The sequence below is a fragment of the Pelophylax lessonae genome (assembly GCF_965119305.1).
Source record: "Pelophylax lessonae genome assembly, chromosome: 4".
NCBI classification, from domain to species: domain Eukaryota; kingdom Metazoa; phylum Chordata; class Amphibia; order Anura; family Ranidae; genus Pelophylax; species Pelophylax lessonae.
The window spans coordinates 536594102-536618786 of NC_138771.1; the positions used below are offsets into that span (position 1 = coordinate 536594102).

General features: G+C 42.1%; 1 protein-coding gene across 8 annotated transcripts in view; it reads left to right on the plus strand.

Annotated features, from left to right (window-relative positions):
• The window catches only part of AAK1 (AP2 associated kinase 1), a 256640-nt gene that overhangs the window by 130510 nt on the left and 101445 nt on the right, over positions 1-24685 (plus strand). For all 8 annotated transcript variants that reach the window (XM_082254799.1, XM_082254800.1, XM_082254801.1 and 5 more), the window contains exon 5: positions 21159-21280. In XM_082254799.1, the coding sequence (XP_082110925.1) occupies positions 21159-21280 (122 nt within the window). The remainder of the gene's footprint in view (positions 1-21158; positions 21281-24685) is intronic.

The following is a 24685-nucleotide window of genomic DNA, read 5'->3' on the forward strand; positions in this document are numbered from 1 at the left end:
AATGATGGCCTTCTGGACAGCAGTCAGGTCGGCAGTCTTTACCCATGATTGCGGTTTTGAGTAATGAACCAGGCTGGGAGTTTTTAAAAGCCTCAGGAATATTTTTCAGGTGTTTAGAGTTAATTAGTTTATTCAGATGATTAGGTTAATAGCTCGTTTAGAGAACCTTTTCATGATATGCTAATTTTTTGAGATAGGAATTTTGGGTTTTCATGAGCTGTATGCCAAAATCATCAATATTAAAACAATAAAAGGCTTGCACTACTTCAGTTGTGTGTAATGAATCTAAAATATATGAAAGTCTAATGTTTATCAGTACATTACAGAAAATAATGAATTTTATCACAATATGCTAATTTTTTTGAGAGGGACCTGTATGTTCGCATTTATGAAAGTTCACAACTCGAAGGTTTGTATGTAGGGGACTTTCTGTACAAGACAACAAGCATAAAGACTCTGTCTCCCCAACGCCCTCCCTCTCACACATAATGAGAATATCCGACAAAGTTTTTTTTTTTTTTTGCATGCTAGTCTCGTATTGAAAATGAAGAGGTTACTCAGTTTAGGAAAATTTTGGTACGACAGAATACAACTTTGAAAGTGATGAATGTGTTGTATTGTAAAGTGTTCTTTCGTTTCCTTGCATGCGTAGTCTTGCTCTTTCATTTTTTTTGGAATGAGTACTGTATTGAATAAACGAAAATTGTACGATCTGGTATTGTACCAAAAAATTTTCTTGTATGTTCTTTGGGATAATTTAAGATGAACTGTCTTGATCGATTGAAATTATCGAAATGCTATTTTTGAAATAGGAATTTGTCGCCCAATTTTCTGATTGTATGTATTAAGTTTAGGGTCCTTTCACATAAGAAATGAATGCAAATGAAGTTGCGAGTTGCGTCTCTTTACATCTAATTTACCCCCAAGTCAGTCTTGGTCAGAAATAAAAATGGAAAAAGTTTGCTTCCTTTCTGATTTTTTTTTTTTTAACCTAAACATGAACCTATACGGTGACGTGTTGAAGGTGCATTTACATCTGCCTGCCCATAGGTCTGACATGGGCCTGTTTGCCTCTGGCACAAGCTGAAGGAAAAAACTGAATGGACACAGATATCCCTAAAAGTGACACAGGTTACTTTCAACTCTGATTCAGTAGGGGATCTGCTTAGACCCCTGATATGAACATGCGGCTCCTACACACGAGACACACTCCGAAGGCGACATAAAGCATAAATATATTTTTAGGTGCTAAAGCAAATGACAAAAGATGAGGCAGTAATATCCAACACACCTTCACATTTGTTCATTTTCATACTGTAGATTGATAAACAGGGCAAATTAGTGTTCAAGGTCTTGGCAACCTGGATCCCTTCACCTGGCCTGCTGTGCATTATATCCTGCCCAGAACATTTCTAAGGGATAGAGTGGGAGCTAGCTTTATAATTGTAAATTGTGGGGAATGTGTTTCTTACAGCTGACCACTTTCTTACATATAACCCCCAAAATCTTATCAAATTTGTATGGGCAACCCCTGTCTCTCTAGTTAAACAGTTTCAATTTCAGTGATATGTTTACACTATTTGACCATTCAGGTTGGTGGGGATGGAGAGGCCTTCTGACGAGCTATGAGTTTCCTGACTAAAAATGGTAATCGAGTTACATATACTGTACGTACATTCACATATGTTATGTGAAATCCTAAGTGGGGGTCATTTAACTAAAGTAGAAGATCGCATGTTGCAATTCTTGAAGGTTCCTGGACAACCCAAGAAGCACCAGCGATCCATCAGAGCTTCCATGTACTGTACAGTTGTGTAGAGCTGCTCTGACACCTTGCTATGCAATTGTTTTGGTTATCTCTACATCCGAAGCTATATACTGTGAACTTGCACTGGCAATCCTTAGACTGCTTATCTGGAAGTCCTCATGCTCTGATTTTAAACAAGAAATGAAAAAAAAAGGAGAGAGAGAATAAAGAAATTTGAAAGGAAAATGTAAAATATATGTGTAAAGAGAGAGGGGGGGGGGGGGTTTCCAACTCTGTCCAAAAGGGGCAGAGGTGGAACCAAAGGGTATTTAAATGTGCCACAGATGCAATAAATTCTTTCCAAATTCAGTCCATGTTTAAAAGTTGATACATTTATCAACTTTTAAATATGGACTGAATTCGGAAAGAATTTATTGCATCTGTGGCACATTTAAATCCCCTTTGGTTCCACCTCTGCCCCTTTTGGACAGAGTTGGCAAACCCCCCCCTCTCTCTTTACACAATTTTCACAATGGGGAAGGTGCCAATTAACTTTGAATGACTAATAAAGCCGATCTCTCCCCCTCCACAACCAAAATGTAAAATATATATATAAAAAAAAAATATTTATGCCTTAGCTTCCAGTTGCTTTCTGTAGGCACTGGTGAAGTCACAAGGCCTCTCCAGGGGATCTCGAGGAAACTGCATATCTTAAATCTTGCAAGATGCTCCAGCATTATACATTAACATTTTTCTTTTGGATATTTTTTTTAATGACTTTTTAGTCCGTTTTAATTTATTTGCCCAGGCTGGGGGCTTTGTCCTAAGTAAGGTGACCTTGTATTTTCAAGGTCTGCTTAAGCTTGGCTTCACTGTTGTCCGTTGGAAAATTTCTGCCTTGGCTTTTTGATCCTATTTTCTCTTGAGAAGGTTCCCTCGGCTTATTATCCTAGATTATTTTGCGTAGGTGATTTATGCTTTCAATGTTCAACTTCTAATTTTTCCTCTTTGTAGTGCACCTCAATAGAAGGCCAAGGTTGGTAATCTTTTATAGATGAAGTGTCTGCTACGAATTAGTTCTTACAAAGCACAAGGAGTCTCTTAGTGCTTTTATCAATGGAATGGTTATGGGAATCCCACATTAATTGCATGAGATGCAGTGAACAATTAGCTGTTAGGTTAAATGAGGTGATGATATGGGTAAAGTAGCTGGTAAACGTCTTATAATTATGTTGAATGGAAGCTACATGTGGAGAAAACAGCAGGGTCAGTACCTGTGAGTACCAGTAATCATTGGAAGGATGTTTAAATAAAAGGAAATTGGGCAAAGTCACTGAAATCAGACTATTTACACAGCGGAAAAGACTGCAGTCACAGGCGCCTGGGAAAAAAATAAAAGAAAAAATATATAAAGCCGACGAGGTCTCTCCAGCTGAACGTAATAGACTTTAAAACAACTGGGGTTAACAAGGTACATTGTGTGTATTCCAAGCAGGAGCTTCCCTACAGGATACAAGTGTTTTGCTCATAGGCCATTCTTGTGTAACACAGCAGAATTTTGTCTGATCTCCTTTGATCGTGAGCTTTGGAACAAAGTAGCAGGGGGCCTGTCCTGTTGGATGAGTTGTAGGTTTCTGCAGGGTTTATGAACATTTGTGCATGCACAATGCTGTCACAGATCATGTCACAGATCATGGCAACACAGGTGACAATTTTCTTTGTTCCATAACCCACGGTCCATCCTGGGAGAGGTGGTCTGATTGAAGAATGGTGTGTGTAGCAGAGACCTCCATGATTCCGAGTATGTGCTACAACTGTTAAAAAAAAAAAAACTCCTCTGTTCATTTTTTTTTTTTTTTTTTTACACTTTCTGTTGGATTATATATCTCATGTAATTAACAGAAGTATTAATGAATGTTAAGAGTCCATTTATTGGAGCACACCTATTTTATTTTTGAGAATTTGCTGTCAATCTCATTAAAGTGGCTGTAAACCTCAGGCATGAACAAAGCACATCCTTCTATAATGTATACTTGTCTCAATGGAGATCAATAAGTGTCATTTCTGTCTGCTGCTTCATTCTTCTGCTATCCTAATGAGTCATTTCTGACAAGTATTCCTGACACCAAAAGAAAAAAGGTGACAGCGGGATCTCCAGCACACAGCCTGTGATTGACTGTCCCTGCTCCTGTGTGCTGTGTGAAGGGGGTGTATCCCTTCCATCCAATCAGTCCTCAGCATTCTCCTCACTGTGCCCTGCAGTGTGTGATTTCAGTTATCTGCCCCTTTTTCATACAGCTCCGACGAGCTTTATAAATATTGGACTTTTGGATTGGCTGTAGAGAAGAGAAGACTGCAGAAAAACAGGCAAGGCCAATCACTTCACTGGGTTTATGTAAGGGTTTACAACCACTTTAAGCATTACAGACTGCTGATTTCCTGGGAATGGTTGCATGCACCATGTCCTAGTTCTTCTTCCTATAGCATTTCATACGCAGGGAGAAAAAATTACAGCTGTTGTTTAAACTTAAAGTCTACATGACCCTGACTAAAGAGGGGAATTCAGCTCTGGGAGGTCTGCCTCCAAAAAAGGCAGAGAGATAGCAAAGGACCAGTCATTAGTATTGCCCATGCTTTGCAGCTGATTTTTTCCCCCCATTACTGACATATTATGCTTTGTTATGCACTGTGTCTCTGCGTGAATGAGGCCATCTTTGCAGAGGCAGGGCTTTGACTTTGCTTGTCGGAGCTTCCAGCTTGTCAGAGCTTCCAGCATGGAGAACAATGAGCAGCACAGTATTGACACCACCATATCTCCCGAGACTGGTAATCTGAGGCAGCAGAGCCTTAAGCCCCGTACACACGGGCTGCATGCCAGACGACATTGGCCGGTTTGAAAACAAAAAAACGGCCGACATTCAGCCAGTAAGTATGGCAGCTGGTCCGACAGAAACTGGACATTTGGACCATCAGAACGCAACAACTTAACAGGGAAGTTGTAATGTCGGATTGTTAGTACAGCAACTTCGGCTCGGAGCTGAAAGGTTTTTTTTTTTAACCGGAAAAAAAAAACCAGTGTTGTGTACAAGGCTTTAGATCCCACACTGCAGATAAACAGATAGGATTCTGTAGATGCAGGAGTATCTGGCACCTTCACATACCAAGAAGTACAACGCTAATTATTTTCCAGGGGTAATTCCAATCAAAAAGTAGTACTAAATAGGCACAATTGACACTTCTAAATTTAAAACATAGTAATTCTTTACTTTTTAAGTTTAGTTGTACTTTAAACAGGTCTGACTTCAAGTAAATGTCCATCCCCGATCTGTACATTCCAGGTCAGGTTTTATCCTGCCATTTCAGAAGGCTATTTTTTTTTAGATTTTCTGTTTTATTTGGCTGTTCCTAGCACTGCGCCACTTTGCGCAGTAGATACAAACAAACTTGCCTTTATTATCAACCTTACATTCTTGCCTTATGTGGGTGATGCCAAGATTTCTACACGCCCAGTCCAGGCTGACACAACTTTTGACCCAACTAAGAATGAAATAACAATATGCTTTTGATCTGATCACTGGCAAGCATACAGGCTGCTCCCTGCCTATCCTTATTGTTTTAGTCCCCTTTTGTTTCCTTTTACATTTAGCTTTTTTTAATAACTAGTTAGAATTCCAGAGAAAAATTTTCCTTGGTCCACATTAATACAATAATAATGTGTGATGGTGCATGTTGTTGGTCAACCTCCAGGTTCTGTGAGGCCCAAATGCTTGTGGTCCTTGGTATTTTATCAGCGGTTAAAAAAAAAAAAAAGTAGGTTACATTATAGTAATGGATTCCAAGGTAGTGGCCATTTTGCAGCAAAGCTTTGGCGTCAAACACCACTTTTAAAGGGTAAAATCAGCTTTATTGTTCAGGACACACTCCACCTAGGATCCTCCTTCTAGCATGTTTTGCCCTTTCTGGGGCATAATCCTAGGCTTTATGATTAAGCCCCAGTAGGGGGTGAAACATCTTAGCGGGAGGATCCTGGATGGAGTACCAGTGCTTATGCTGAACAAAAAAGTTTATTTTATCCTTTGGAGGAATTGTGCGGCTCCAGCACTTGGCTGATAATTGTATAGGAGGAACAGACTCCAGAGGAGTGAATACCTGAAAGCTGGAGTGGATTGCAGTGGTTTCAGGAGCAGTTTCATCTTTTGTTAGTAGTGGTTATAGTTAATTCGGTCGGTGGTAGCATCTTTGAATCAGGGGGATTTTCTGGCCTCCATCGATATCAAAGATGCGTATTTGCACATCCCCAGGAGCATTTTCAATTTGTGGAGTTACCCTTTGGTCTCGCCTCCGCTCCCAGAGTCTTTACCAAGGTTCTGGCCCCGGTGTTGGCCTTGTTACGTCGTTAAGGGATTGCGATCCTGGGATATCTGGACGATCTCCTATTAACAGCAGACTCATTCGGCTCTGTTGGGCGACCTGTCAATTACAGCTCAGACCCTTCAGGAATTCGGGTGGATGATTAGTTTCAAAAGATCTGCTCTGACACCCTCAGTACGGTGGACTTATCTGGGGCTGACTCTAGATTCCGCCTTGGCAAGGGTCTTTCTTCCCTTGGAAAAACTTCAAAAGTTGCAGTAGGCGATCAGGTTGCTGTTTGAAACCGATCAGTTTTCCCTACGGACTTGCATGAGAGCCCTGGGTCTGATGGTATCAACCTTCGAGGCGGTCCCATTTGCTCAGTCTCACTCGAGACCTCGAGTGAGACATTCTTGCGAAATTGACATTCTTGCAAAATGGAACAGGGATCCCCGGTCTTTAGACAAGATGATATGTTTAAGCCACCTCATGAGGTCTGCTCTATCCTGGTGGATCAAGTCGCCAGCTTTGTTTCAGGGCAAGTCCTTCCTGCCGCTGTTTTGGAAAGTGGTCACTACGGACGTCAGCCTGTCGGGCTGGGGTGGAGTGTTGGGGAAGCTCTGTTCCCAGGGAACTTGGTCGACAGAGGAGTCTTCCTTACCGATCAATATTCTGGTGCTCAGAGTGATAAAGCTTTGCCTGTTCCTGTGGACGAATTGGCTACGCGGTTCTCCGGTTCAGATCCGAGAAAAAAGAGAGGGTGCCCTTGGGGTGGGACTTTAAATGAGGTATATACATTCAGTGACCATAGTACAAAGATGGTAAAAATATATGACAAATTTTATTGATGTAGTTGCATATGAATGATGACAGCAATAAAACAACACAATGGGCATGCGGCATAATAGCATCAACAATACACATGAATAACAATATCGATAAAAATATGGGGTGCACTCATATATTGTAGTAACTCGACGCGTTTCGTGAGTCTTCAGTAAGCTCACTCATCAGGAGTATATATGAGATAAATTGTCTAAAAATGAATGAGACAGTAAACATGTTACTATATATGATTGAGGAGTGTGATATTGTAACATCTGTACATGAACAGAAGTGAAAAAGATCACACTCACACATGACCCAAAGATAGATGGTGGATGCGTGCTCTCACGATGCGGGGGCTGCCATGGTCTAACCCGGGAGCTGACAGGACTTGAACCATTGGCGAACACGTTGGGGAGACAGGAGAGGAATTAAGATTGTGGAAAATGAAGCTTCTGCTTGATAGCGAAGTATGGGCTGAAAATAAATGAATATGCATCTCAATGGAGTATATAATTACATTGTTTGTATCACCAAGTGATATCCAAAGGATCAAGATAAGTATAATTGTATAATAAACTGCATAATGAGTCAGTCCAAGCAAATATTATATGAAGCAGGGACCAGTTGCCTCTAGAAATATAGAAGGATCAAGATAAGTATAATTGTATAATAAACTGCATAATGAGTCAGTCCAAGCAAATATTGTATGAAGCAGGGACCAGTTGCCTCTAGAAATATAGATTGTATTGTATGTAGTTCAAAATTAGATTTAAAGGGTAAGATACTATATCCACTTGGTGATACATGAAAAGTGAATGGGGTGTGGTAAAAAAGAGGGACCAAGGTGAAAATTTTTTTTTAAGAATGGATATATAAAAAGCAGAGTAGAACCCAAAATAAATGGTGATGAGTGATGATAAAAAACATGTGGTGATTAGTGAATCCACTTGGGAATGGGTGAGAAAGACAAGGAAGGATGAGCCTCAGAAAGGGTGAAAAAACTAAAGGGATGCAGGGGAGGTGAAAGATCATGAAAGGACCCAAAGAAGGAAAGAAAGTGAAATGGCAGCAAAAGAGATTGTGAAAGGAGACCTCACCTGAAAACACAACGCATAGGCACCTGGCTCTAGTCCTAGAACGCCATGTGGAGGATGGTGGAGGCAGGGGTGCAACCAGTGCAACCATGCTGTCCAGCGGTAGAAGTCAGCTTATGCTGGCAACCGCAGCCTCAGATTGATTTCACCCACCAAACCATACGTGCACCTGTGACGGTGCTCGTACGTTGGGGGGAAGGACATGGTGCTGATATACAGGTGGCCCCACCCCCGAAGGGGAGGGGGCAGCCAGGGAGACTAAACTTCCTGTTCGTATATCACAGCTCCCGGGAGAGATACACAGCCACCACCAGAGGGCGCACAACCAACCCATGGGTTGTATAAATAAAATAGGGTTCAGATCCAATCGGACAATCCCACGGCTGTGGCTTATATCAATCATCAAGGTGGCACCAAGAGTGTCCTGGCCACCACGGAGGTGGCCGAGATTGCCCAGAAGCTGTTTAGCAAGGTATGACGCGCCTGCACCGGAACTGACGTCGGGGCCGATGCAGGCGCATTGATTCCTGGGAGCGATGACGTTCAGCTCCCAGGAATCATTGCAAAGCGGAAGGGACGGCGCGGGCCGTGCGGCCGAGGGAGGAAGTGGAACGAAGGTGAGCATTTTTTTTCTGCAATTACAAGGTAAGTTAAAAAAAAAAAAAATCCTAACTACCCATTTCTTTTTCAGGTGAGCTATAGCAAGCGGATGGCCCAAAATCGACTATGTCGATTTTGTGGCCGGAACTCCGCTTGAAGCCTAAGCATCCCAAGGAAATTGCCTTGCCCACTCTGGATGTGGTTCGGGTAATAAGGGTTTATCTGACGGTAACTGAGTCTTTTAGGAAATCTTTGTTCTTACCGAAGGCCCTCGAAAAGTTTTGGCTGCGTCTGCTCCGACTATATCCAGATAGATCAGGCAGATAGTTCAGGCTTATTCACTGAAGGGTCAGGTTCCTCCTTTCCCTGTGAAGGCTCATTCTACTAGAGCGCTGAGTGCCTCTTCGGCATTTCGCCATCGGGCCTCAGTAGTGCAAGTTTTTAAAGCAGCAATTTGGTTGTTTGTGCACACTTTTACAAAATTCTTTAAGGTAGATTTGTTGGCATCTTCGGATGCTTCCTTTGGCCGCAAGGTTTTGCAGGCTGCTGTTTCATAAAAGAATATTTTTCTCTTTAGGGGTTTTTTCTTTCATGGGTGAGCTCCTGTTGTTCCTGGTTGAGCTTCATTTTACCCTGTTGGCTAAGTTTAGTTTTTGGAGTTTACGTTTTACTATTTGGTTGCGTTCTCCCCACCCTTCATGCCTACACTGCTTTGGGACGTCTCAATGGTATAAGAAGCATAAGAGCTGCGTCTCTCAATGAACGATAGAGAAAACTGGATTTTTGTAAGATCTTACCGTAAAATCCTTTTCTCTTGAGTCCATTGACAGACGCAGTACCCGCCCCTCTGATATGGGGATGGTTTGTGTCTTTTTTTTCACTGCTTGACACAAAACTAGTTTGCTGGAGCAGGGTGCGTGGGGTTATGCCTATAGGGATAGCGCCTGTGGGCGTGGTGAATTGATTTTTTTCCTGCCTAGTACTACTCCTGCAGGGGGCAGCATAACCCAATGGTATAAGAAGCACAAAAGCTGTGTCTGTCAATGGACTCAAGAGAAAGGATTTTACGGTAAGATCTTACAAAAAATCAGTTTTTCCAAGGGGCCACATCAAAAACTGGGACTGTTGTGGAGGGCAGAACCAAAGTTTAGTTTATAGTAGGAAAAAATATTTTTTATTAAACCAACTTGAAGGAGAGATCTTAAGTACCAAGTTCACACTGATGGCCGTGCAGATTTGCAGCGATTCTTGTTTCCACAATTGCACTCAATTCATGCGATATTCTGCGGGTGTCAGTGTTAAGTTAGCGACACCCCAAAAGCAGTTCACAAAACTCAGTGTGATTGGCTGAATCAGATTGCATGGATGGATGTGAACACCCATGTGATCAGATTCTAGTGGGGCCAAAAAAGTGCATGCGCCTTTTTCGCACGGGTGCGGTGCGATTTGACCTATACCAAATGAATGTGCTCCATTAACGCTGCAAAGAATCACATTTGATTTGATCAGGAATTCAGTGCGTTTCCTGTTTGAATCGCATCCCCCTATATTTGCCCTGGTGACCATTGTCATCAAGGCAAGAAGTGATGAGAAATCCACAATTTTAAAAGTTGTCACCAGAATATGAGGTGACGAGTAAAGGGGAGACACTTGTTCTGGTCACTAAGAGGGAATTCCCTTTTACATTGTAGAGATTTCTAAATATTTCTATTGCATCTCCAGGACTTGAAGTAGATTTTCTCCAATGGCACATAGCAGAAAGTAAACTGGCAGGGTTTTTAACCCACTGCCCACTCTATGCAACACTAAAAAAAAAAAAATAAAAAAAATAAATAAATGGTTGTGGCCATGCATATCCCTTAAAGATGAACTGGACAAGCCCTGTACAAGTTGTACAGGCTCCTCTTTTGTACAGAAAAAGCTTTCTGTGATTTAAATTGATTACCCTGATCTGTTCATAGATCCTCTGCTGAACGCATTACAAGTAAGGGGCCTTAAAGTAAAAATGGATGAGATGTAAAGTCAAACCGAACATCAATGCCATGTATGAATAGTTGTGTTGTGCTGCTGAAGAATAAAACTAAAATAAATCTGTGTTGATAATCGCACCACTGTGTTGTGTGTTGTTAAAACAAACCTACAAGTGCAATATAAATCAATAAACACCTATATGTTATATAAAGGTACAGTCCCATATCCAATAATATGTATTCCACTTCAGATAGTCTTATGCAAAGTGATTCCAAATCCAAAATACAATCTTTGCTTAGAAAGCGACCCCAGGATCCCAGTGCTCCAATCACTTTTCACTACATATGTGCTCTACCACCTTCGTATATTGACCTCAATAGACCTGTCATGAGGTGCACCCGAGGGGTTAATAGGGAATGCCTTTTGGTACTCTGCCCGTTATTCAAGGTTACTGTGTCTTTAAGACCTCACTGCACCGCTTCATATCTCTAAGGGGTTAACTTAGAACCATAATGGAGCCCACCATAGTGTAGTATTTTAAAGCCACTGTAAAATTTATTGTAAAAATGCACTCGCAGATAAAATTATAATAAAACCGCAGGTAGGTAGAAACAGACACTTTGGACATGCAGTTCTGGTGCCCGGCTCCAGTGTCACCTAGCTTAGGTGGCCGACGGTCGCACTCTGCTCAGAGAGGACCGATAACTGAGCGATCATCGGTTCTCTAAGTGCTCCTTCTAGAACTGGCAGGGGACAGTTTCAGCATCACACTGGGTATACAGGTTTATTTTTAGTTTTCCCATACTTTCCTTTAATTTATAGGCCTAGTGTTGTAAGATTACAATCACTAAATGATCCAGAAATCCATTTTCAGCAGCTAGGAAGGTCTATAAAACCTAAATAGTTGCCATGGCATCCTGTAAATCTTTGTTCTTTGCGTGGTTACTGAGTGAAGTGAATCATGAACAGATGGTGACTGTTGTTCAGAAAGTTTTAGCCATTGTTATGATGTAACTTATTCATATATTGGCTATAGGAGACCTGGTAAGTATTTTCTGCTGATTGAGCAATTTTGAGCCAGCACTGCACTATTAGGAACTTCTGTGACCTACATGAAAGTGTATGAATTATGACACAAGGCACCAGACATTTCTAGCTAGACTTGTTGAGGCCATAAATGAGCCCACCAGGCCTCAAATTCAACATCCTACACATTATGCTGTTTAGGTCATAGAAGGCAATAATGAGCAGTTTTTACTGCGGTAAGTGCTTGTTATCAAACACATACACTGATCAGTCATAATTTCAAGCCCAGTGAGAGGTTGTCAAGTGAATAATATTGATTATATTGTTACAATGGCATCTGAAAGTTGGTGGGTTATTTTATGCAGCAAGTAAATATGTTGTCCATGAAGCTGATCTGTTGAAAACAGAAAAATATGGTCTTTGCTTTTTTTATGTACAGTATATATGGGGCTGCGTAGCCACTGACCCGTGTCCACAGCCAAAGCGCCTACAATGGACCCATGGGCATCAAAACTGGACCACGGAGAAATGGAAGAAGGTGGTCTGGTTTGATAAATCATGTTTTCTTTTCCATCATATGGATGGCCAGGTGCTTGTGCGTTGCTTACCTGGGGAAGGGATGGCACCAGGAATCGGTAGGAGAGGAAAGCAAGCCAGCAAAAGGAGGGTGATGCTTTGGGCAATGATCTGCTGGGAAACCTTGGGTCCTGCCATTCACGTGGATGTTTCTTTTGATACATAGCAACTTGTTGGTGACCAAGAACACTCATTAGAAAATGTATGGGAATGGGAAGCAGGATATCCCTTTTCTTAACTTAAGTTAAATAAACCTATAATATAATTATAAATATTTATAAATAAATAAATAACACCAGACAAGAAAAAGGTTTGGACAAAGGCCGCGGCTGGTTTTTTATTATTGACTTTTAACACGACTTTAATAAAAACATACTTTAGACTTTGTTTAAAAATTCACTTTAAAAACGTCCAGAACCAGCCCAGCCACCACGGCTCGGGCTGACAATAAATAACATTACAATATAATTTTATTACCAAATATCTTTTTTAATTTTTTTTTAAATCAACATTTTCCAACAACTCACTATTCAATCACCAAAAAACAATTACATCCACCGAAGCACTCTAGCTAAGGCGATAGCCATAAGTCAAATAATTTATAACCGGCCGCGACAAACTAGTTATATAAACTTTTTTTTTTTTTTTTTTTTTGGGGGGAGGGGGGGTGGGGAGAGAAAAGCTCCTGTAAGCTCCTGAGGTGATGGAGTGACTCGGAGCCCCGCAGTCACTCTTAAATAGCCCCGAATCGAGACTGGCTGAGGCTGGTTAGCCCCCAGAAGCGGGAAGATTCAGGCGGGAATCTAGCTCCTCGCGCTGATCTGCCTGGAGATACTGCTCCCAAGAGCGGGAAAACCTAGAAAAAAGTAAATTCTGCCCAGATACCTACTGACTCTGGGCGGGAAGTTTGAAGCTGACCTGACCCAGGTCAAAAGTTCAGCCTAACGCTACCACACAGTGTGATAAGAATTATTAAACCTGCTCCCATCCCATAGAGAAAATGTAGGGTTATAAAAACCCCATTTTCTCCATATGGGAATGGGAAGCAGGATATCCCTTTTCTTAACTTAAGTTAAATAAACCTATAATATAATTATAAATATTTATAAATAAATAAATAACACCAGACAAGAAAAAGGTTTGGACAAAGGCCGCGGCTGGTTTTTTATTATTGACTTTTAACACGACTTTAATAAAAACATACTTTAGACTTTGTTTAAAAATTCACTTTAAAAACGTCCAGAACCAGCCCAGCCACCACGGCTCGGGCTGACAATAAATAACATTACAATATAATTTTATTACCAAATATCTTTTTTAATTTTTTTTTAAATCAACATTTTCCACCAGACAGGCAGCACCTTTGCGCCTGTCACCACCAACCCAACGCGCGGCCTGTTCAATACCAAAACCTAAGTTGTTGTTGAGAATGTCCAAACCGATTTCTGAGAGGTGAACCCCATCTTTCCAATAGAGCCCCTCTAAACCGCCCTCGAGCTCTGAATGTCTAAGAGAAATGACACCCAATTCCTTCAAAAGTTTAGCTAGCCCCCTATTTAGGCGTTTCCTCATTTTTTCCAAAGGTCTCAAGCCCTGGTATTTAAAAAATACCAGCCGCGGGATCACCTCTGAAAAAACCAGAACAGTATTGGGTAGTTTAGCTTGAATGAGACCCAAATCGTCCCTTATCCTAAAGAGTAAATCTAATGTTTTTTGTTTTCCCACATCATTACCCCCAAGATGTACGATTAGTATCTCGGGAGCCGGCAACTGTAAGATTAAAATGTCAACTGCCGGAACCAATTCCGACCAGACCATTCCACGCTTACTGAACCACCAAACCTGGTACTTGCTCCTGTCCAATCCTAGATTCTCCGTGTAAACCCTCTTCATAGCTCGTTGATAGGCCCAGTGTATATAAGAATGTCCGAGGATCCATACGGAGATCTTGTTGCCTAGAATCAAATAGAAGTGTTAAGGCGGATATATGACTTAAAACTGTCGGAAGACCATCTCCCAATCTTTTTTACTGAGTCCCCCCCCAGACCTAACTTGGCTGCTTCCGTGGCCGCCCCTATACGGAAAGAATGAGTAGAAACATTATCGGGACTTAAACCCAGAGATTTCAAACACATTTTTAAAACACAGGAGAACTGATACCTAGATAGGGGCTTACCAGATTCGTGAATGAATAAAACTTCACTCTGGGCGGGTCTAACTGCTACAAAATTGGAAAGCAGTAGAACCGGGCAGACTGATGCGTTCCTGAACTGGTGCAAAATTATACTCGACCCGACCCCCAATTGATCAGTTTTTGAGTGTGCCAAAAAAATGCTGACGCTGGAAGCAAAAATTTTTATGTCCTGAAACCTCAAACCATGAAAACCCAAACGCCTGTCAGGAATTAGCTCCGATATTCTGAGGGCACCGAAAAACATCACCGAAAAAGCGGCTCTAAACAAATGAGCCTCGTATCTCGAGAAACAAACCCCGTCTAGAGCTGAGCATAATGAGACTAGTAATTCTAGAGAAATGGGTTTCCTACCATCAAGCCTGAAATGTTCCTTTTTATAACCCTTCAAGGCCTGGTGCACGGAAAAGAAGGAAAAACAACCAGGACGATTTTGTAGTTTATTGAAAAAAGACACTCCAGCTAATAATTTGTTCACGTGAGACCACGACAAATGTTGCTTAAAGAGGGAATTTAAAAAAGACAGTACAACTATTTCAGAGAAGGAGTCCTCCGGTAATCCTAAGAAATTCAGATGTTGTAGCCACAACAACCAGGCCGATCGGTATCCGGCCAATGTCGATGGAGCCAGCGATTTATCAATGTTGACCAAGATAGCTGTTAAATCAACTTCCAGAGATGATCGGGGCAGAGGTGTCCGGCTGGGTCTGCCTCTGGTAGCAAAAGAAAAAATTTTTCCATCTGGAAACGAGACAGACAGTCGGCTAGAGTGTTGTCTTTTCCAGGTACGAAAGAAGCTTTTAGCCAGATGTTAAAAAAGAAACATTTTGCTACCAGATACCGGAGCATAATGGTGACTGGAGGTGACTTAGAGGAAAGACAATTTATGGCGAAAAGCACGCCCTTATTGTCCGTCCTCACCATTATACGCCTATTCCTAAAGTGATGGCCCCACAGTTCAAGGGCCACCACTATAGGAAATAACTCCAATAAAACGATGTTGCGGGTAAAACCTAACGCCTTCCACCTGTCGCACCACCCAGAAGCGCACCAGCGGTTCTGCCAGATTGCGGCAAAGCCCTTGGAACCTGCTGCATCGGTGTAAAACAGGAAATCTTTATCCAAAATAAACCTTTCCTGCCAGACCGTTGACCCGTTAAAGTAGAGAAGAAATTGCAGCCAAACTAAAAAATCCTCTTTCATTTCTTCAGAGATCTTGACATGAGACGAAGGGGATTTAAGCCCTGCAATCGCTGCATATATTCGCCTAGAGAAGATCTTTCCCATAGGGATTACTCTGGATGCGAATGCCAATAAGCCTAATAACGACTGTAGTTCTTTCAAACAAACCTTTCTGCGACGAATTACCCACAACAAAGTTCTGCGAAGTTTTTCAATCTTTTCTTCGGGTAGCCGGAATTCCATCCGATCAGCGTCTATGGTGATCCCTAAAAACACTATACAACTGGATGGAAAAACAGTTTTTTCCCTGGCTAAGGGAACTCCAAAATGATCACAAACCTGCATGAATATTTTCAATAGCAACGCACAAGTGTTGGAAGAGGCGGAACCCATAAACAGAAAATCATCTAGGTAGTGAACCACCAGATGAGATCCCGAGATCTGAGTTACCACCCATTCCAAAAATGTGGAAAAAGTCTCGAAATAAAAACAAGATAATGAACAGCCCATTGGGAGGCATTTGTCAAAATAAAAACGTTCATTAAAATAAAAACCCAATGAATTGAACGAGCGAGGGTGAATAGGTAATAAGCGGAAAGCCGACTTTATGTCCGCCTTCGCCAGAAGCGCCCCCTGTCCTGCCCAGCGAAGTCTCTCTAGCGCGTCCTCAAAAGTTGCGTAGTGAACCGACGCTAAATGTTCATCAATGTCATCATTAAGAGAGCCATCTGTTGGGTAGGACAGGTGATGAATCAACCTGTAGGTGTTCGGTTCCTTTTTTTGGACAATTCCTAATGGGGATACTCTAAAATTTTTAAAAGGAGGTTCTACAAATGGACCCTCAAATCTGCCTTCCCTTAACTCACTAGAAATTTTTTCTTCTACTATATCCAACAGTCCCCAAACGGACTTCAAATTTTTATGAATGGTACAACCCAGACCACGAAATGGTGGTAAAAGGAAACCGCAACGGAAACCTTCAATTAACATTTGTGCCTTCTCCCTGTCTGGGTACCGGAGCAGCCAGGGGAGCATTTCTGGAAACCTCACTGGGGTGTGGGCCTTTTTGAAAATTCCCCGGTTGTTGTGAGCTTCCCATCCTTTTGAAGCACTTAAAAACTGGGTGTGTGCCCGAACAAAAAGCGCATTCGTGCTTAAACTTACACGATCCTGGCCACTTGCACTGGGACTCGTTAAAGTTAAAGCATAAGCCCTTTCTAAAGGATTGATTTCCTGATTGCTGGACCGTATTAGGCTGTTTGGGGGGAAAGGACCGCTGGGGGAGAAATAAATCCAGCCACAATCCTACATCTTTCACTCCCCATTTCAGTGAAGGCTGCACAGCCAGCTTTTGCCGAAAAGCGACATCGTAGCTAAACCATGCCACCCCACCGAAATTTTTGTAAGCCTCTAAAATTACTTCAATATGTTGAAAAAGGCCCACGCTCCTGTTCGGGTATTTTTCGCATAAAACGCTTGAAAAAATCAAAAAAGCTTGTAACCAATTATTGAACGATTTAGTGATAGGACGTCTCCTTTCCTCCTCATCGTTCTTCTTTTCAGGTTTGGATACAAACTCCTTCGCCGAGGGTAAAAGAGATAACATGTCTATGTAGACTCCAGACCAGATCTTCTCTTTTACAGCCTCGGATAAATGATAACCTAAGGGCGAAATTTCACAAACTATGGCTTCCCTAAGACTAGTCTCTGGGAGGTTCTGCGATTGAGCTATCAAAAAAGGGTTATTTTCAATAGAATGACATTCTGTTAAAGCGCCACTAGATGGCGCTGTCCAGACGTTAGTAGCTGAAGGAACAGTGAAGCTTTTCAAATGGTCTGATACCGATTTGAATTCTTCACACATTTTTGACATTATAGCTAACATTCCTGACATTGCTGGAGTTGATGACTCACCCCAGACAGGCAGAGCAGAGGCAGGTTGTTGATCGGTGACCTCCGATGGGATTGCCCTGTGGATAGCAGCGGCGGCTTCAGCGCTGACATCAGATTCCGGATCCCTCCTTGCAACCCTGAGCCCAGGGGGATGGTGGATTCCTGACGTGGCTCCCGGCGCATCGACCTCTGACCTCCCGCTTGGTCTTCTATCCGCGCTCCTCGATGTGCTGGCTCCGGTCCCCTCGCTCCTCTTCTTGCCGGACGATTTGCGGTGTGACGACCCGGAAGTGCTGGGGGGGGAAGGCGAAGGGAAGTTCCTCCTGGGCGTCCGTCTTCTTTTGGCCGGACCGGCCTCCGTACTTGCCGTGACTGATGACCCGGTACTGCGCATGCCCGAAATGGCGCCACCGACTTCCGCCCGATCCGCCGGACGTGACGGTTCTTCATGGCGTCCATCTACCTCCGATGCCGGCCCGCTCAGCTCCACTGTGGGATTCCGTCCATAACGCTCTGCGGGCTCGCCCCCCGCCGCCACCGGTGCCTCAGACGCAGGTAAGTCCAAGCAGTGCCTCAGCCAGGCATCGCCCCCGGCTTCACCGGCACGCTCAATGACTTTTCTTAGTAAGCTCATTGAAATACAGGGGTAGTTCCGAACTCAGGCAGACGGTCTTCAAGCAGGAGAGAGGTGGACAGCCTTGAGAGAGAAAAGCTCCTGTAAGCTCCTGAGGTGATGGAGTGACTCGGAGCCCCGCAGTCACTCTTAAATAGCCCCGAATCGAGACTGGCTGAGGCTGGTTAGCCCCCAGAAGCGGGAAGATTCAGGCGGGAATCTAGCTCCTCGCGCTGATCTGCCTGGAGATACTGCTCCCAAGAGCGGGAAAACCTAGAAAAAAGTAAATTCTGCCCAGATACCTACTGACTCTGGGCGGGAAGTTTGAAGCTGACCTGACCCAGGTCCAAAGTTCAGCCTAACGCTACCACACAGTGTGATAAGAATTATTAAACCTGCTCCCATCCCATAGAGAAAATGTAGGGTTATAAAAACCCCATTTTCTCCATATTCTCTGATGGTGGTGGCCTCCTTTAGGAGGAGGACAACCATGAGTTTGAGCTGTTAACTTGGCCTTTAGTTTCTCTGGCTCTCAGTCCAGTCAAGCCTCTGTAGGATGTGCTGGAAAAAAAGTCTGATCCATGGAGTTCCCGCCTTGCAACTTACAGAACCTAAAGGATGTGCTACTGATGATTTGGTGCCAGATACCACTGAAAACCTTAAAAGATCTAGTGTCCTTCATACCTTGATGGGTCAGGTCTGTTTTGGTGGCCAAAGGGGGACCTATTCAATATTAGGTGGGTGGTCATAACGTTAAAGCTGATCAATTGTATAAGTTCCAACATCATTTTTATGTTCCAGAGCTGATTATTTCATCTTTTCCCAATTCCTGTGGAGAGGTTTTCCTATCTCTCCCAACCCTTAACTTTGTACTGTTAAGGTTGCAGTAATTTGAGCAGTGCAATAACTGACGCAATGATGGACAGATTTCTTACTGTGCATCATTCTTGGTGGATATCTGCACTGTTACTAATATTCGTAGAACATTGTTTGAATGAGTACCATAGCTCGCATACCGAACACGTTTGTCTATAACCCAGATTGTGTTATACAGTACTCTCCTCCTTCTGTATTGCCAGCCTTTGCATTTTTTTGTATTCTGCAATGTATTGTTCCTCAAAAATGGCAAACATCCAAACAATCGATGTGAGAACACCAAGTGAGTTAGAAGTGCGTTTTAGGCTCGATAATTAGCTATAGATCTTTACACCCAGGCTGCTAATGTTTTTTTGAACAAGACTTGAAGTTCCGGTTGTTCCAGGATGCTCTACCACTTCATTTAGTTTCTGTGAGCTACATTTCCATTTCCATTTTTTGCACATACAGCCAGATTTTGATCTACATCAACAGAATTTAGCAAGTGTTGTGTAATATGAGGGTCCATCGTGCAAGATGCATTTTACATTGATTGCTTTGGTACGCCCTAACCTTGCATTGTAAATTTGAGAATAAAATTTGTGTGGTCAAATTACTATCCTACTCTCAAACTGGTCTTCCCATAGCTGTTTCCTCGTCTCCTGAATATAAGACATGGTAGATTCCCATTTATCGTAATAACTAGTTGACTGCCCACTGTAGCTTTACTGCTACAGTGCAGGTCAGCTGGGCAAAATCACGTGTCTGTCTATCTATCTATCTATCTATCTATCTATCTATCTATCTATCTATCTATCTATCTATCTATCTATCTATCTATCTATCTATCTATCTATCTATCTATCTATCTATCTATCTATCTATCTATCTATCTATCTATCTAATCTGTCTGTGTATATATACCTGATTCTGCTCTTGCGGGTAGGAGGTGTGCCGGCTATGCTGTAATTAGTCACAACACAAGCCGGTCAAGGGTTGCTGGCCAATGGATGTCCGCCAGCACCCACTGATCGGCAAGGTGGATGACAGGACAGAGTGCAGTCTATGTAAACATTATAGAGCTCTGTCCTGTCAGCAGGGATGTGCTGGATTTTGTTTCCCTAAAAAGCAGGGAATAAAATCCATCACATCCTCATAGTGAAAGCACCTTACAGTAAACCTACAAATACTGGTTAGGCACATGTTTAATTCTTTGATCGCCCTAGATGTTTAACCCCTTCCCAGTATCATTAGTACAGTAACTGTGTATGCATATATTTTTTTTCAGTGTATTTCTTTTAGTACAGATTGCTGTATTAGTGTCACTGGTTCCCAAAAAGTGTCAGTTTGGGTCAGACTGCCCACCATGTTATCAGTCCTGCTAAAAGTCGCTGATTGCTGCCATTACTAGCAAAAAAAAAAAAAAAAAATTCCCGTAAATATCACAGTTTGTAGACGCTGTAATTTTTGCGCAAGCCAATCAATAAATGCCTAATGGGATTTTTTTTACCAAAAATATGTTGCAGAATACCTTTTTGACCTAAATTTATAAATTTTGATTTTTTTTTTAAACAAATTTTATTGGATATGTTCTATAGCAGAAAGTAAAATATATTCTTTTTTTCTAAATTTTCTGTATTTTTTAGTTTATAGTGCAAAAGAAAAAAAAAAACCCAGAGGTAATCAAATACCACCAAAAGAAAGCTCTATTTGTGGGGAAAAAATTGTAGTTGGGTTTGTCGCATGACCGCACAGTTTTCAAAGTAACACAGTGCCGTATAGCAAAAAAATGGCCTGGTCATGAAGGTGGTAAATCTTCCGGTGGTCAAGTGGTTAATGATCTCTGGTTTATGGAAAAATTCTAATTTTTAGGAGAAAACTTCATGTATTCTTCAGTTTTATTTTTTTACACATGCTTAGATGGATGACTGGCCTTAGATTTAACCTGTTACCTCTGTTCCCCTTGTGGCCAATAAATGATAATGTGATGGGGTAATAGAGAAAGTATATTGTAAGTCTAGTAGACTAATTCAGTAAGGCAGTGAAAAGAGCACTGATGATGATGAGCATATGTAACGACAAATCAGATTCTGTTTGAGTTAGATAAGTGAAGCAGGATTTCGCAGAGGTTGCTGTACTTTGCACATATTCAATGCTTTTAGAGCTGTAGCATTGAAGGTTCACATTCATTCATTGGAGAGTAAATTTTATGTTTTGACTTTGTGTTTGCAGGTTGAAAATATCCTACTTCATGACCGCGGTCACTATGTCCTGTGCGACTTTGGAAGTGCAACAAATAAATGTCAAAACCCCCAGACCGAAGGTGTCACCACTGTGGAGGATGAAATCAAAAAGTATGTTTAAGATCACTGAATTTGTTCAAATAGATTTGTGTAATAACATACGATGGATATAAAAAGTCTACACCCTTGTTAAAATGACAGGTTTCTGTGATGTAAAAAATTGAGACAAAGATAAATCATTTCAGAACTTTTTCCACCTTTTAATGTGACCTATAAACTTTACAGTTGGTTGAACAAACTGAAATCTTTAATTGGGGGTGGGGGAGTAAAAAACTAAAATAATTTGGGTGCATAAGTGTGCACACCCTCTTTTACCTGGGGATGTCGCTGTGTTCAGAATTAAAGCAATTGCATTCAAACTCATGTTAACCACTTCCCTACCGGCGCATTGTAAAATGACGCTGGCAGGGATGCTTCCTTATATGCCGTTTCCCCATTCTCGCTGCTCTCCCGTGCCCTGGGGGGTTCAGGGGTGAGGCGTGTCCCTCAGACCGGTTGTGTACAATCATAGAATGTCAACAAACCATGGTAAGTAGCTGTTACCTGGCTCTCCTCCTCACAGGAGTTTTCGGTAACTGCTAGTTACTGATTACAATGCACAGTAAACACACTGATTGCGCCGCCTCCCCAATAAAGAGGACCTGTCACTAGTCCATCAAAGTATCTGTCACTAGCCCATCAAAGTATCTGTCACTAGCCCATCAAAGTACCTGTCACTAGCCCATCAAATTACTTGTTACCAGCCCATCTCAGTACCTATCACAACCCCTCAGAGTACCCAAGTACCTGTCACCAGCCCATCAAATACTCTGATGACAGGTACTCGGGTACTCTGATGGACTGGTGACAGGTATTCAGGTACGCTGATGACAGGTACTCCGATGACAGGTACTCGGGAGTACCTGTCACCCGGGTTACCTGTCATCGGAGTACCCGAGTACCTGTCTCCAGCCCATCAGAGTACCCGAGTACCTGTCTCCAGCCCATCAGAGTACCCGAGTACCTGTCTCCAGCCCATCAGAGTACCCGAGTACCTGTCTCTAGCCAATCAGAGTACCCGAGTACCTGTCTCTAGCCAATCAGAGTACCCGAGTACCTGTCTCCAGCCCATCAGTGTACCCGCGTACCTGTCTCCAGCCCAGAGTTCCTGAGTACCTCTCTGCAGCTCATCCACGTACCTGAGTACCTATCTGCAGCCCATGCCTCATAGATTATGGGGTGTTGGGGTGTTTGCTTTCCAAAATGGGGTCATTTTGTGGGCATTTCTATTGTCCTGGTGCTCCAGGGCCTTCAAAAGTGTGATAGGTTGTAATGAAATTAGATGTGTAATTTATGTTCCTAGAACGTCTGAAGGTGCTACTTGGATGTTGGGCCTCTGTATATGGCCAGGCTGTGCAAAAGTCTCACACGTGGTATAGCCATACTCAGGAGGACTAGCAGAATGTATTTTGGGGTATGATTTTTGCTATGTACTTGCTATGTGTTAAAAATATCTTAAAAATTTACAATTTTGTGTAAAAAAAAAAAAAAAAATATGTTTTCATTTTCTTTCCACATTTTCCAAAAACGTGGAAAAAATTACATGTTCATTATGCCTCTTAGAATATACGTTGGGGTGTTTGCTTTCCAAAATGGGGTCATTTTGTGGGTAATTCCATTGTCCTGGTGCTCCAGTGCCTTCAAAATTGTGATAGGCTGTTAGGAAATTACAAGTGTAATTTATGCTCGTAGAACACCTAACGGTGCTCCTTGCATGTTTGGCCTCTGTATGTGGCCTGGCTGTGTAAAAGTCTCACATGTGGTATTGCCATACTCAGGAGGAGTAGCAGGATGTATTTTGGGGTGTAATTGCAAGTATGCATATACTTTGTGTGAGAAATAACTTATGACAATTTTGTGTAGAAAAAAAAAAATTTCTTCCTTTTCCCAAGAATTGTGGGAAAAAAATTACAAATTAACAAACTTGCCATGCCTCTTACTAAATACCCTGGAATGTCTACTTTCCAGAAAGGGGTCATTTGGGGGGTATTTGTACTGTCCTGACATTTCAGGGCCTCAAGAATTTAGGCTGTCGCTACATCAGGTGTGATCAATTTTCAATGATTGGCACCATAGCTTGTAGACTCTATAACTTTCACACAGACTAAATAATATCCACTATAAAACTTTTGCTCTTTTTTCACTTCTATCACAAAAAAAAACAAAAAAAAAAACCGTTGTGATTAAATACCACCAAAAGAAAGCTCTGTTTGTGTGGAAAAATTATACATTTTATTAGGTACAACGTTGCATGACTGAGTAATTATCATTCATAGTGTGAAAATTGGTCTGGACAGGAAGGGGGTGAAAGTGTCCTGTATGAAAGTGGTTAAACAGAAGTCAGTACACACCTGTCATTAAAGTGGCTCTGATTAACTAAAGTTCAGCTGTTCTAGTAGGTCTTTCCTGAAATTTTCTTAGTCACATCCTAGAGCAAAAGGCATGGTCCGCAGAGCGCTTCCAAAGCATTTGAGTAATCTCAATGTTAAAAGGTATCAGTCAGGAGAACGGTACAAAATAATTTCCAAGGCATTAGATATACCATGGAACACAGTGAAGAGAGTCATCATCAAGTGGAGAAAATATGGCACAACAGTGACATTACCACAAACTGGACGTCCCTCCAAAATTGAGGAAAAGACCAGAAGAAAGCTGGTTAGGGAGGCTGCCAAGAAGCCTACAGCAATATTAAAGGGGCTGCAGGACTATATGGACACAATTTCCCATTTTCCGCATATGTCTGGACTATAGGGTAGAGTGGCAAGACAAAAGCCTTTTCTTACGAAGAAAAACATCCAAGCCCAGCTAAATTTCGCAAAAACACATCTGAAGTCTCCCAAAAGCATGTGGGAACATGTGTTCTAGTCTGATAAAACCAAGATTGAACTTTTTTGGCCATAATTCCAAAAGATATGTTTGGCGCAAAAACAACACTGCACATAATCAAAAGAGCACCATACCCACAGTGAAGTGTGGTGGTGGTGGCAGCATCATGCTCTGGGGCTGTTTTTCTTCCGCTGGAACAGGGGCCTTAGTCATGGTAGAGGGAATTATGAACAGTTCCAAATAGCAGTCAATATTGGCACAAAACCTTCAGGCTTCTGCTAGAAAGCTGAACATGAAGAAGAACTTCATCTTTCAGCATGACAACGACCCAAAGCACTACATCCAAATCAACAAAGGAGTGGCTTCACTAGAAGAAGATTAACATTTTGGAATGGCCCAGCCAGAGTCCAGACCTGAATCTGATTGAAAATCTGCGGACTGATTTGAAGAGGGCTGTGCACAGGAGATGCCCTTGCATTCGGACAGATTTGGGGTGTTTTTGCAAAGAAGTGGTACAGTTTATAGGTCAGATTAAAGGTGGAAAAAGTTCTGAAATGATTTATCTTTGTCTCATTTTTTACATCACAGAAA